Raw genomic sequence first — 14,352 nt, 5'->3', positions numbered from 1 at the left:
TCACATAATTTTGATAGAAAAAAAATGCAAACATTTAAGATTTTTTGGCTTTTATTTATTTATTTTTGTTTGTGTGTTTTCAGGATTTGATGTTTGTATGAAAAAGGAAACTAAATGTTGTACTGTGCTATAATACTACAGTATTATTCATGCATATGACAAATAACAGAACAGTTGAAATAGAGTTGCAGTCTACATTTTTGTAATGGAGACCATGACCATAACAGTGAGAGGAAAGGGGGAACATTAACAAGAGACTGCTAAGGGAAAAAACGGTCAGGGAGTCGTAAAGTCTATTGCAGAGTAAATCATATTGAAAGCTCTGTCTTCTGATAGCAACCTCTTCTGAGTAAAATATTCCAAGAAAAGCAAGTCTTGAGTGGGACAAGTATATACAGTTTAATTACATTTTGTTTATTGGTTTATAAGAAAGGTGTACTTTTCATTGCAGTGGGATGAACGGAAATTCCTTTTGTCCTTAGTAGGACAAATAGACCTAGACCTAGACCTAGACCTAGACCTAGACCTAGACCTAGACTAGACTAGACTAGACTAGACTAGACTAGACTAGACAAGAGTAGAGTAGAGTAGAGTAGAGTAGAGTAGAGTAGAGTAGAGTAGAGTAGAGTAGAGTAGAGTAGAGATAGAATAGAATAGAATAGAATAGAATAGAATAGAATAGAATAGAATGTTATTGGCTAAGTGGGATTGGACACACAAGGAATTTCTCTTGGTGCATATGCTCTTAGTGTACATAAAAGAAAAGATACATTCGTCAGGAATCATAAGGTACAACACTTAATGATAGTCATAGAGTACAAATAAGCAATCAAATCATATTAGGAAACAGTCAATATAAATCATAAAGATACCAGCAACAAGATTACAGTCCTACAGTCATAAGTGGGAGGAGATGGATGATAGGAACAATGAGAAGATTAATAGTAGTGCATACTTAGTAAATAGTTTGACGGTAATGAGGGAATTATTTGTTTAGCAGAGTGATGGTGTTCGGGAAAAAACTGTTCTTGTATCTAGTTGTCTTGGTGTGCAGTGCGTTGTTTTGAGGGTAGGAGTTGAAACAGTTCATGTCCAGGATGCGAGGGGTCTATAAATATTTTCACAGCCCTCTTTTTGACTCGTGCAGCATACAGGTCCTCAATGGAAGGTAGGTTGGTAGTAATTGTTTTTTCTGCAGTTCTAATTATCTTCTGAAGTCTGTGTCTGTCCTGTTGGGTTGCAGAACCAAACCAGACAGTTATAGAGGTGCAGATGACAGACCCAATAATTCCTCTGTAGAAATATATCAGCAGCTCAAATGGGAACTACTTTGAATATTTGTCTGGGCATCACTTGCATAATGCTTATACTACGCTTCTGTGTTACTGAGTGTAGGGTGTGTATACATTTTTGCCACAAAGGGGTAATTTTATTATATAGTCTCTATTGTATTTTAAAGGTGAGGGATTAGGAAGGAGTTCTGGCATTACAAGCTATAATATCTAATAAATAAAATTATCTGACAATTACTTTTCTTTGATCTTTAAGCTTTGAGTATAGTTGCTAGGTGCTAATTTAAAATAAGATTACTGAAGTACTGTATGCAAAATGGGTCATGTTTTAAAATAGAAGTAGTCCTGCAACAGTCTTTAAAAAAACAACCTCTACAGTTCAGTTAGGTTTTTGAAATATTTGGAAATACCTGTCACAATTGAATACAATTTGTGGCATGGAAATATTTGAACTGTTATTTCAGTGTTTCCAGTGATCTTACAGTAAATGAAATTATGGGTATTATTAATATTGATGTCTTCCCTTTAAGGATTTTAGACCAGGCGTCTGCAACCATGGCAACTTTAAGACTTGTGGACTTCAACTCCCAGAAACCGTGGAAAGTTGCCACGGTTGCAGACCCCTGTTTTAGACCACATTTATAGAGGACTGGTGCCTCAATGCAGAAGGGACTGTTTAGTGAATCTGGGATTTGTGTTTCTAGAGCTCAAGCCTTTGTTCCGTTACCCATGTCACATTATGTTGTAAATATTTTGAGAGATCATGTTTTTTGAAACTATTTGTTTCTTCTGTAATCACAAATATGTCTTTTCAACTGCAAATGTTTATGCAATATTAAGTGTACTGTAGAAATAAGTACTATATTGACTATTGCTGTTATTTTTTATAATAGTTGAAGAAAATATCAGCTAGTACTTCATCAGTTTCATTTAATACACATTGATTCCCAGAAATTTTCTACAGGAATCAGGAATATGTGTAAAAGAAAAAAAAACGAGACATCTCCATCAATAGAAAAATTATATTTCATGTGTGTTAGAACAATGATAATCTTGGGCTTGATTTAAAACATAATCTTAACATAATTCTGATTCTGTCTTTTTTACAGATCTGTTCATCTTGATGCTTATGGAGAATTGTTTGCTTGAAGCCGACCTCTGAATCTTCCAAGAACTTACCTTAACAAGGAAGAGGATTGGTGATTCTTCACAGATCCTGAGATTTAGCAACTGGTTTCTGAAAATAACACCCTATATAACAATAATTGCTGTATGGTCCCATTTTCTATATTTTATCTGGCTTTACCTGTTTCAAAAATATTTTTATGTGTTTTGGAAAACATCTTTTTACCCAAAGGCACTGTGGTGAGATGACTGCAGCATTTTCAATAACACTTTGCCGATCAGAGCTATTTATGGTTCAGAGGCATTCTCATAAATAAATACAATCCCAGTTACTCTTTTTTTAATTACATGAGTATGTAAAAAAGCAAATATCCAGCTGGAACAGTGAATCTTATAGGCATCAAGGGAGATGTCCATAAGCACTGTGTTGTCTAATCCTGTTATAAATCTGTACTCTTTTTAAATAACTTTATTAAAATAAATTGTCCAGTCCCTTGCTCCTGCTGTTAGAAGGATTGTAATTATTCTGTACTTTTGAGTGGGACTGAAGAATTGGAGAAAAATGTGAAATTGAGAATGTCAGATTTAGGAACAAGTGGGGATCGGGCTGTCCTTATAGTTATTTCTATTCCACAGTTGACATATACTGTACTATTGGTCATGGAATAGCAAGTATATCACTATTGTGCTCACAAGTATCTTCCTCGGCAACATCTAGAGTTTTTTCCTATTTTGCATTTTTCTAAAAAAGAACACTTAAAAAGTATAATTCTGAGGGTCAGCTTCATCTTTATTTCAAACATACTATGCCCTAGGAGTTTAGAAAATAAAAATAGCAGATGATTTGAGTGCAATATTGTGCTCAGAAGTATACCGTTTGTCTGGGAAAGCTCAGAGTAAACTGGGGTGATAGTGTGTAGATTAGGGAGGCTCTGTTCTGATAAATTAGTGCTTTGAGATGTATTAGTCCCTAACTGCTCTTACTTGGGCAGGTCTCCATGGAAAACAGTGCTCATGACGCAGTCTTAAAATTCTAAATATGGAGAGTTGTGATTTAGGTGATTCTGGTACACAGTGCTTAGAAAATAAAAGGTTAAAATATAATTTTAAGTAACCTCTCATTAATCTTAAATTATTAAAGGTAATATAAATCAATCAACTGTTTCATACATATAGTATTTATTAAATTTATATGCCACCTATCTCACTATTAAAGCAACTCAGTGTGTAAAATAGATAACTGAAATCTCTAAAGATGAATATACTCCTTTGCATCCTCCGACAGAAATCTGGAAGCAAGTTAAACTTTAATTTCCCCCTTTTTAAGTTTATTCTACCTTTTATTTAATTTTTTATAGATGTTATGTAAAAACTCTGTGTGTCTCACTTAATTAGCAATAAACTGATCTGAACTTTTTGATGCCTTTAATAACACATTGAAATACCAGTATGAATATGTGAAATAGCATTACATAATTTAGGGAAGTGTGTAAAATAAAGGATAACCATTACTGATCTTATTTAAGAGGTATGAATTGAATTGTGAAAGAAGGGCTTTTGATCCCAACCTTAATTGAGGATAAAGTATGTATGTATGTAAAGTATGTGAATTTGAATTTATTTTTATGAGCAAATAAGTCCCCATGCCTTCCTCGCTTTCAAATATTGAGATTTTTGGCAATGATTTAGAATAAAACCTGTCAAACAGAAGGAAAATGCCTTTAATAACCTTTATTCTGAAATGGAGGTATAATTTTAGGATCCAAATATGTATGTGTGTATATATGTACATTGCTGTCTTAAAGTTGCCAATATAAATTTTTAATATGCATTTCTGAATAAGTTGATAACTTCACCATCTATTTGTATGTAATTCGGGGGTTGATAACAGTCCAATAATTCCGGTTGGTTTTTTTTTTAGATCTTCATATGATGATTTTTTTATCATGGCAAATGACACTTTAGAAGGTTTTCATGAAGTGAATCTAGCTTCCCCCACTACTCCAGATCTTTTAGAAGTGTACGAATCTAAAACTTCTGAAGAACCTACCTCACCTACCATTATTTACCGGCTTCATCCTTCAGCTGTGTGCTCCTTACCTATTCAACCAAGTGCTCTGAATGTGACTGATCTTCCTACACAACCTGTCTACTCATCTGCTAGGCACTTAAATTGTGCAGAAACACCAGGTATCAGGTTGGTTGTAAAAAAAAGGCTTCTATTGATTATTACACAGGTTGTGTAATTAATCACTTTGTGTTATCTGTGAATGCAAATAATCAATGCCTAATGTATTATTTTTAAAAAATACACTCTTTTCTTACAGCATCAATGTCACAGAAACTGTACCGTGTTCTACCTCAGGAAACTATGGTGGGTTGTCCAAACACGATCATTCCAGGAAGGACAACTGTAGCGCAGAGAGAGAATTTTTGCAGGGTGCAACAGTAACAGACTTTTCTGAAGGAAGAGATGATGTTTTTGGGCTAAGCACAGATAGTCTATCTCGTCTGCGAAGCCCATCGGTATTGGAAGTTAGAGAGAAAGGCTATGAGAGACTGAAAGAGGAACTTGCTAAAGCTCAAAGGGTAAGAACAATACATGTAATGTTATTTCTGTGTAAGGGCAAAATATTGGTATTGAGATAAAACATTCCAAATCCTGGCAATTCTTTATTTGTCTTTATTTTCTAACTTTTCTGCCCCACTCCCCTAACTATACCTTTCATTCTCCGCATAGTAGGGGAACGGCTGTCACTCTAGGGTCCGACAGTGCCATGCAGCATGTGACCGAGTCTACAAATTAGCTTAGCTCCGCCCTCTAATCCCAGTGTTTCGACTCGGTCTGTGCTGACCAGTCGTGTCTCCCTATGCAGTCTCCTCTAATCGACATTGCTTCAGCTTATTCCTTCTGGTTTTGGACTTATTGGACTGTTTTATCGCTTCTGGCTTTCTCTTCACGATTTAAACCTTCTCTGTCGGCGCAGCGTTTTCGCGCTCCCCTCAGCCTTCGGGTTGAGTGCAGCGGCGTATTTCGTGCGCTTTTTGTCTCCAGCGCTTCTAGCTATCGGGTAAGTGCTGCAGCGAGTTTTTTTGCCTTTTTTAAATTGAAGCAGCTTGTTTGCCATCGGAGAGAGAGAGAGAGAGACTTTGCCGAGATCGCGATTCGGCCAGTTGGTCTGCGATCAAGCTCCGATCTTCGAGGGAGGAGTTTTTCTCCGGATTGCCGCTTTAACAGTCGTTGGGCTGGCGGTTTTGCCTTAGTTTGCTGACAGCCAAGGACTGGCTACCTAGTTGGCTGTGATCGCAATAATAGCCCTTGAGCTAGCGATCTCCTCATTGCCGCCTGGATTGCTCCATTCTATTTAGCGGCGGCGGCTCGCTCCTCTGTCAGCCCTTATTCCGGCGGCCATTTTGGGGTGCATTTCACCCGTTCCTTTCCTGTCTGAGATGGCGAGGCAACAACCTGCTTCTAAGAAGAGGCCTTCCCTGGATGACCCTTTAGAGGGCCCTTCTTCTGCTCAACCTAGGGCCAAACGAGCTAAAGGCAGCAAGCCCAGTTCTGTCCCTGTGACTGTGCCCTCGAAGGAGGAGCAGCGTCTCCACAAGGCTATTGAAAAGGCCTTTCGTAAAGCCCAATTGCAGGTGGGTAAGGCCACACCTCCAGTTCCAGTTGTTTCCTCGAGGGCTCGCTCTCCAGTTCCCTCACTGGCTGTCAATTCGGTTAGGGAACTTTCTCCTGACGGTTTGGTCTCGGCTGAACCACGTCATCAACCTGGTTCTGAGCCTCTTTTTCAGACTTTGCCTGCTCCTGAGGTTCCCCAAGAACGCACCGAGGACGATTCCGCCCCTGTGGCCTCTCCCACGCCTCCTGCCCTTTCCATTCCAGAGGCCTTTGAAGTCATGCTGGCCAGGGTCATCAAGCAGGGCCTTGCCCAATGGCTTCAACAGGGCACCTTTGCTGCTGATCCTCCCGCGTTGCAATAGCAACATCTGGATAGGACAGGAGATTCTGTATCGGAGCAAGATCTGGCTGACTCTATTGCGTCTGTAGACCAAGCCTCTCTCTCTGAGCTAGAAGAGGTCGCTGATTCGGCCCTCTCGGACGACGAAGGGCTAGTTCCTGACCAGTCTCCTTTTATTGGCCTCTTTAAGCCGCAGCTTTTTCGATCCTTATTGCGCAAGGCCATTGTGACTACTTGTTTGGGCACGGTTTCTTCTCCTCCACCTGATACCGCTGTTCCGGATCCAGCCTCAGCAGTTTTTGCGGAGCCTACAGTTGACCCGGAGACTATCCCAGCTCCCAAACTTTTCTTGGATGTCCTTCAATGCCAGTGGAATCTTCCAGGGGCTGGTCCTAGTCCGATCAGCCTTGACAAGAGACTTTATAATTCTGCTCCTGCCCTTGGAGATCTGTTGCAACCTCCATTGGTGGATGCTCCCATTATTGCTCTCTGCAATTCTTCTCATCCTGCGGGTCCCCTGGAGGATTCTCTGCACCCTGAGGATCGCAGAGCTGAAAAGACCTTGCTCAAGGGCCACCAGGCGGCTGCCTGGGCCATCAAGGCATCTTCCTCGGCCTCGTTCTTCAACAGAGCCGCTTTGTTATAGCTTAAACAGCTTCAAGACCGTCTTCCACCTTCCGATTCGCGCTCTCGGCAAGATCTGAATAAAATCTCCGCAGCCCTTGAGTATTCAGCAGACGCTACTCTAAATGCTACGAGGTTTGCTGCTAAAGCTCTTAGTTCCAATGTAACATCACGTTGTCTCCTGTGGCTACGCAACTGGAACGCCGATATGAGGAGCAAGTGGCAGTTAGCTTCCTCTTCCTACTCTGTGGGATCCTTGTTCGGCCCTCCTCTGGAACCTCTACTAGTGGAAACTAGAGACCGTCGTAAGATCCTTCCCTCGGTTTTCAGACGGGCAGAGTCGCGTTTTTCTGCACTTCCCTGGTCCCAGTCCTTTCGAGCTCCCGATCCTGGTCCCTACCAGCACCGCTATCAACGTTCCTTTCCTGCGAGATCCCAGTCCCAGGACGCCCAGGTTAGACAGGGGGGTAGATCCTTTCCAAAACGCTCATTCCGAGGGGGCAGGGGTCGTTTCCAACGAAGATTCTGCTAGTTCGGCCCCCATAGGTGGCCGCTTATCCCTTTTTTTCCATCAATGGGAAGCTTCTACTTCTGATGCCTGGGTCCTATCGACCATTAAGTCGGATCTTTCTTTAGAGTTTCTTGCTCCCCCTCCTTCAGTTTTTCTTCCTTGCCCTGTTTCCCGGGATGCCACTAAGAGGGCTTTGGTCTCTTCGGCTATATCCCACCTGTTGGAAATTAGGGCTGTTCAGAGGGTTCCTCGTGGGCAGTGGGGCAAGGGGTTTTATTCCCGTTTATTCCTTGTGAAGAAATCCTTGGGGGGGTTGGCATCCCATCCTGGATTTAAAGGCTTTGAACTGGTACATTATTTACCGCCGGTTCAAAATGCACTCTTTAACTACCATCCTGGAGTGCATTCGCCCGGGGGATTTTCTATCCTCTATCGATTTAACTGAGGCATACCTCCACATTCCCATCGCTCCCTCCCATCGTCAGTATCTCCGTTTTAGTTTTTTGGGACAACATTACCAGTACAGGGCCCTTCCCTTCGGACTTTCATCTGCCCCGAGGGTCTTCACAGAGGTTATGGCCGCCCTCATCGGGCATATCCGGACCCTTTCTATACGTTTACAATTTTATTTGGACGACATTTTGGTCCAGTCCTCGTCCTTCCCTTCCACTCAACGGGATTTATCTTCTGTTTTATCCACCTTGCAGGCTCATGGCTCCTCGATTAATTGGGCGAAGAGCCAGCTTGTCCCTAGTCCCCGTATTCTCCACTTAGGGGCTACTATAGACTCAGTGTCATCGTTAGTCTTCCTTTCTCCAGAACGCCAAGTTAGTCTTTCCTCATTGGCTTCTCAGTGTTTAGCAGAGGGTTCCTGTTCAGTTCTTAAACTGTCCCGTTTGTTGGGGAAAATGGTCTCCACCTTTGGAATAGTTCCCTGGTCTCAATTGCACAGCAGGCAGCTCCAGTGGTTTCTGCTTCCTCATCAACGGGCCAGCCACAGCTCCTCGCTCATCCTCCTGCGGTTGACCCCTCAAGTGTCCTCATCCCTGCGGTGGTGGATATCCGACGCCATTGCTCGAGGCAGTTTCTTTCGCAAGCCCCATCGTCTTTCTCTGGTGACCGATGCCAGCCTTCGGGGTTGGGGGGCACATCTTCTTCAGCATCAGGCTCAGGGCCTCTGGACTGTCCAAGAGCGTCGAAACAACATCAATTTCTTGAGCTGCGGGCCGTCCGTCTGGCCCTCCTTCGTTTTCAGCACCTTGTGGAGGGCAAGGACATTCTGGTCCTAACGGACAACATCTCCACGAAAGCCCATCTGAACAGACAGGGGGGGACTCATTCCAGGTTACTTCTAACAGAGTCCCTGCGCCTCGGCTTCTGGGCCGAACGTCACCTCCGGTCTCTCAAGGCGGACTACATCACAGGAGCTTCGAATGTTCAGGTGGATGCTCTCAGTCGCCACGTTCTAGATCCCGGAGAATGGAGCATTCCTCAGTCCCTTTTTCAGGAAATCACGGGCAGGTTTGGGATTCCTATTGTCGATTTATTCGCCACCTCTTCGAGCCACCGGGTTCCCCGGTTCTTCTCCCATTATCCAGACCCTCGGGCAGAGGCCACAAACGCCCTCCGCAGTCCTTGGCCGCCCAGTCTACTCTACGCGTTTCCCCCTCTGCCCCTTCTGGCGAGGGTGGTTCAGAAGCTCCTGGACGAGAGGGCAGAACTGATCCTCATTGCCCCGCACTGGCCCCGTCAACTGTGGTACGCGGACCTTCGCTCCCTGTCTGTAGTGACTCCATGGCGCATTCCTCGACACAATCTATCTCTCTTCCAAGGGGCTCTTCAACATCCGGACCCTTCGAGCCTCCAGTTGACCGCTTGGAAGCTGAGCGGCGCCTGCTAACCGATGCCTCTGTTCCTCCGCGGGTCATTTCCATTATGCAGGTGGCCCGCCGCGGTTCGACTACGCAAATATATGAGGCGACCTGGACCGCTTTCTCCTCCTGGTGTAGTTGCTCGAGGATAGAACCGATGACGGCTTCGATCATTGCGGTCCTTTCCTTTCTTTTGGAGGGTTTTGACGCTGGGTTGGCTCCTTCCACTCTGCGTCGCCAGGTGGCGGCGCTTTCGACGGTTTTGACTTGTGGCTCCAAGGAATCTCTCGCCCATCATCCGCTCATCAAGACCTTCTTGCGAGGAGCGAACAATTTAAGGCCTCCGGTGGTCCATCGGTTTCCTACATGGAATTTGAATTCAGTTCTCAGAGCCCTAACTGATTCTCCTTTTGAGCCCCTCCGTGAGGTTTCTCTGCGTTTTCTGTCCTTCAAAGTTTTGTTTTTAGTGGCGATCACCTCGGCTCGTCGTATCTCCGAGTTGGGAGCCCTTTCCATCCGCCAGGATCTTTGTATATTCCACAAGGACAGAGTGGTGCTCCGCCTTGACCCGGCCTTTCTACCCAAAGTCAATTCCCCTTTTCATCGGTCACAGGAACTGGTCCTTCCTAACTTTTGCCCTCGTCCTTCTCATCCCCTCGAGCGCTCCTGGCATACTCTAGATGTACGATGAGCCCTCCGCATCTACCTTTCTCGGACAAGTTCATTCCGTAAAACGGAGGCACTGTTCGTGTCCTTCCAGTCAGATTCCGTGGGATCCCGTGTCTCTGGCTCTACCCTGGGTCGCTGGATTTGGGCCACTATTGCAACCGCTTACCAACGTCTTCATCTGCTGGTGCCTCCTCGGATTACGGCTCACTCGACTCGGAGTGCAGCGACCTCGGCTGCCTGGGCCACTCGCGCTTCGGTGGATGAGGTGTGCCGGGCTGCCACCTGGACGTCTATCACGCTCTTTATCCGGCATTACAGAGTTGATGCGTTTGCTTCTTCGGATGCTGCCTTCGGCCGTCGAGTCTTGCAGGCGGTTCATCGTTCCTGACTCCTCCTTCCTCGGCCGGCGCAACTCCTTTCCCGCCCTGGAGGACATTCAGCTCTGGTATGTCCCCAGAGTGACAGCCGTTCCCCTACTATGCGGAGAATGGACGTTGGACTTACCTGATACGTCCGTTCTCGTTGTAGGGGAACGGCTGTCACGCCCTCCCTTCTGGTCCCACGGGGTGGGAGATGTACTAACTCTTTCTTGTTCTAGGGAGACACGTCAGTCTACATCAACGCCCTCGCCGAAACACTGGGATTAGAGGGCAGAGCTAAGCTAATTTGTAGACTCGGTCACATGCTGCATGGCACTGTTGGACCCCAGAGTGACAGCCGTTCCCCTACAACGAGAACGGACGTATCAGGTAAGTCCAACGTCCATTTTATACCAATAAAATGTACACTGCCCTTTAGATAGCTTCCAAGCCATTTCACTGTTTATTGAAAAACAGTATTATATTGTGGATGTCTGGGGAAGCTATGATGAATTGAAGATTACCCTGCGGTGAGCAGAGTTGTCAACTGTGGTGGACTGAGAAGTCAGCAAAAGGGCAGGCTTCTCGTTATTCCTCTCCAGACAAGGAGAGGAATCAGGATTGCCCACATGCACACCATACATGAAGACATATAGTAACTCCCCACAAAGAGAGTGTAAGACAGTGGTCTCTGGTGGGTTTAAAACAGTGGTGGGTTTCTACCAGTTTACCCAGGTTCGGGCGAACCGGTAGTGGTGGTGGCGGGAGGCTCTGTCCACCTGCCCAGACGTCCTCAGGGACGCTCTGCACATGCACAGAAGTGCCACGTGCGAGCGAAGCAAGCACGCGCGGGCGCTCCTGGTTCCGAACCAGTAGCGAAGGTAAGGAACACTACTGGTTTAAAACTCTTGAGAGTTGAGGAAATCTCCATCTTTGCCTAAGTTATGGCTTTAAGCCTTCAGAAGGACACTGGGTTTGCAGACTTCCTTTTTAATCACCTTTAATTGCTTATTAATTGCTTTTTGGATATTAAGAACCTGCAAATTGATAAGTTACAGTATATCAGGTAAGGTTTCTTCAGTCCTTAGTGAAATACATTTTATGCAAATTTAAGGTTTTTTAAAAACTATTTTGATATAAGCAAAAGGATGATTACAACATTGATTTTTGAATGTCACAGATGGACTAAGGGGGCAGAATTTGAAATAAGATTTTGGAAATTAAATATAAGAAATATTCTTGTAGGAAAATGTTGATCAGAATAATACATAAGACGAGACCTTGAAGGTTAAACACTAGAGGGAACCAGAAGGAATTAAAAAATTATAATTAAAGGTCCAAATTATTCTGAATAATTTGAATTTAAGAATATTTGGGACTAATACACTCAAAAGTTATTTTTACGACTTTTTAACAAGGCTGAGACTGATTTGAATGTGGATTTAAATATGACAGATTTCAACAATGATACACATAAAGATTTTACAATGAATATAGATAAAAGAAACCATCTGGTGTCTTAATATTTAAAAACAAACCAGAAAATTGATTTGTATACTGTTTTTAGTTTGGATTTAGAAAAAAGATGTCAGAGAAGACAAAGAGAAAATTGAAAAAAATCAAGGAATCTATTCAAAAGGAATAAATATTAAGATTGTTAAAAGTAAAATGAAGGAACATAAAGTGGGGTTATCTGATCAAGGTTAAATGTTAATCTGATCAAGGTTAAAATGTTTGTGGTAACTCGTAATGGATTTTTGCTGATCAGAACTGAATGATGCGGCTCCAAAATTTGTTTATAAATAAGACATAAGATATAGGAAGAAGAGATCCTTTGTTGTATGTTTAGGGAACGTGATAAGGTACTGTGTTAAATAAAGGACAGGAATATATACCTAGTTTACTGTTACTTCTGGTAACTCTTAATGGACCTTTTTTGGCTAGAATTATATGACGAAAATCTATTTGAATAAAAGATGACACATGGTATGAAGAGTGTTTATGTTGCATCATTAGAGAAGAGGATAAACTACTGAAGTTGTTTGTACTTGTCATGACGAAGAGTGAAGTTATTTCTTTATATATCTTTTTTCTTGAATGTGATTTTTTTCCTTTTTTGCACTTTTTAATTTTTTATTACATTTTACTGTTACATTTTTTAGTTTGTATTAGCTTTATCTTTGTAATTGTAAACTAATAAAATTACTATTAAAAAATAAAAATGTATATTGCTGTTAAAACGTTTTTCATAAAATGCCAGTAATAAAACACCAATAACAATTAGCAAAATCGGTCAAACTGATAAAACAGCTGTAAGTATCATACATTTTTGTGTTACTTAGGCTTGTGTAAGTATTTTAGCATTCAGATGGAATCTGCCTTCTGTAATTCAAATCCATTATTCTATGTTGTGCCTTATAGAATTGAAAAGAGGTCCTAACTGTCTTCTGTATTAAATTGTTTTATATATTTTAAGAGCACCATTGTTTCCCATTTCATTCATCATTTCTCAAGATAAAATACCCAGTTCCTTCTATCTCTTTTCAGAAGCTTAGTTTGTAATCCCTAATGCTATTCTTCTCAAAATGCAGTGCCCAGTGCCTAAAGTAGACTAGTGTGGACTAACTACTACCTGTCTTTTAAAATTATACTTGTTTTGGTTCAGCCTAAAATTGTATTTGGTTTGTTAGCACCACCTCACATTGCTGGCTCATGGTCAGTCTTGTATTTTGCTGGTACAATTACCAAGTCAGATATTCTCACTCTCTTTTTACATTTGTATATTTGATTTCTGTTTCCCAAGTGAAAAACTGGGAGATTTCTTTCTGTAACCTATTAAGAGTGTTTGGAATCTATATTTTCTAGAGTGTTAATTAGCATTAGTTATCCCACTCAATATGTATTTATAAATCCAAGATGCTTTCCCTCATCCAAATAATACAAATATTGAAAGGTTGAGGTCCAAAGATTGATCATTGTGACCACCTGTTAAGTACCTTTGTGCTGCTTGATGAACCATTGATGAGTTCCTCCTGTCTGAGTGAGTGAGCAGTTTTTGAGATAGCTCTGTTTCCACTTTATTGCCCTGGCACCCAACCTATATTTTAACTAGCTTGCTTATTAATGTCAATTGGTAGTTTGTCAAATGTGAAGTAAATGTGGGTTACATTTGTAGAATTCCATACAATATACAACAAACAAAAAGCAAGTAACATTTCATGGAAATTTACAATATCGAGTCAACTATAGCAAATTGCTATATCTGAAGCTGAGCAGGGGTTTTAGCACGTCTTATAATTTCAGTGTAATAGCATATATTTGGGAAACAGTGAAAAATTCTGTTTGTAGATAGATATCCACAGTCTGGTAAAGGTGATACTTCTGCTGTAGAATAACTAAGAGCATTTTTTAAAATTTGAATTTGTTTCACATAAGACTTCTAAGAAAGTTAGGGAGGGTTGGGGGGGTTAGGGAGAGTTAGGGTGGTTAGGGAGGGTTGAGGGGGGGGGAATGGGGAGAAAATGTAATTGTAAAACTTTTTCAATAAAAAAAAAAAAAGACTTCTAAGAAAGTTAAGAGCCTGGTGGCGCAGCAGACTAATAGCCTGTTATTAACATTCAGCTGCCTGCAATTACTACAAGTTCGAATCTCCCCAGGCTCAAGGTTGACTCAGCCTTCCATCCTTTCTAAGGTAGGTAAATTGAGGACCCAGTTTGTGGGGGCAATAAGCTGACTTTGTATAAATATACAAAAGTATGAAGGCTATTGCTTAACGCATTGTAAGCCGCCCTGAGTCTCCGGAGAAGGGCGGCATATAAATCAAATTTTAAAAAAAGAAAAAAAGAAAAAAAAAGAAAGTGTATTCTATGTTTTTTCCAAGCTTTCTAGATTATAATTACTTATTCAGCTCAAACTATATATTCTGCCTTTTTCTAG

The 14,352-nt window shown here is 42.1% G+C and overlaps 1 protein-coding gene across 2 annotated transcripts in view; it reads left to right on the top strand.

Moving 5' to 3' along the window:
* RAB3IP (RAB3A interacting protein) overlaps window positions 1-14,352 on the top strand; it is a 45,506-nt gene that overhangs the window by 15,275 nt on the left and 15,879 nt on the right. The window contains exons 2-4 of one of the 2 annotated variants that reach the window (XM_087874109.1): window positions 2,402-2,562; window positions 4,339-4,607; window positions 4,745-5,006. Coding sequence is in view for 1 of the 2 variants with exons in the window: in XM_034403205.3 (XP_034259096.1) it covers window positions 4,364-4,614; window positions 4,745-5,006 (513 nt within the window). In the remaining variant the exon portion in view is untranslated. Of the gene's footprint in view, window positions 1-2,401; window positions 2,563-4,338; window positions 4,615-4,744; window positions 5,007-14,352 lie in introns of both variants that reach the window. The other variant, XM_034403205.3, reaches the window with a different exon arrangement.

The sequence above is a fragment of the Pantherophis guttatus genome, chromosome 7, assembly GCF_059756535.1.
Source record: "Pantherophis guttatus breed Tessera chromosome 7, ASM5975653v1, whole genome shotgun sequence".
NCBI lineage: Eukaryota > Metazoa > Chordata > Lepidosauria > Squamata > Colubridae > Pantherophis > Pantherophis guttatus.
The sequence above is the reverse complement of the archived record's forward strand: the minus strand, read 5'-3'. Positions and strand labels throughout refer to the sequence as shown.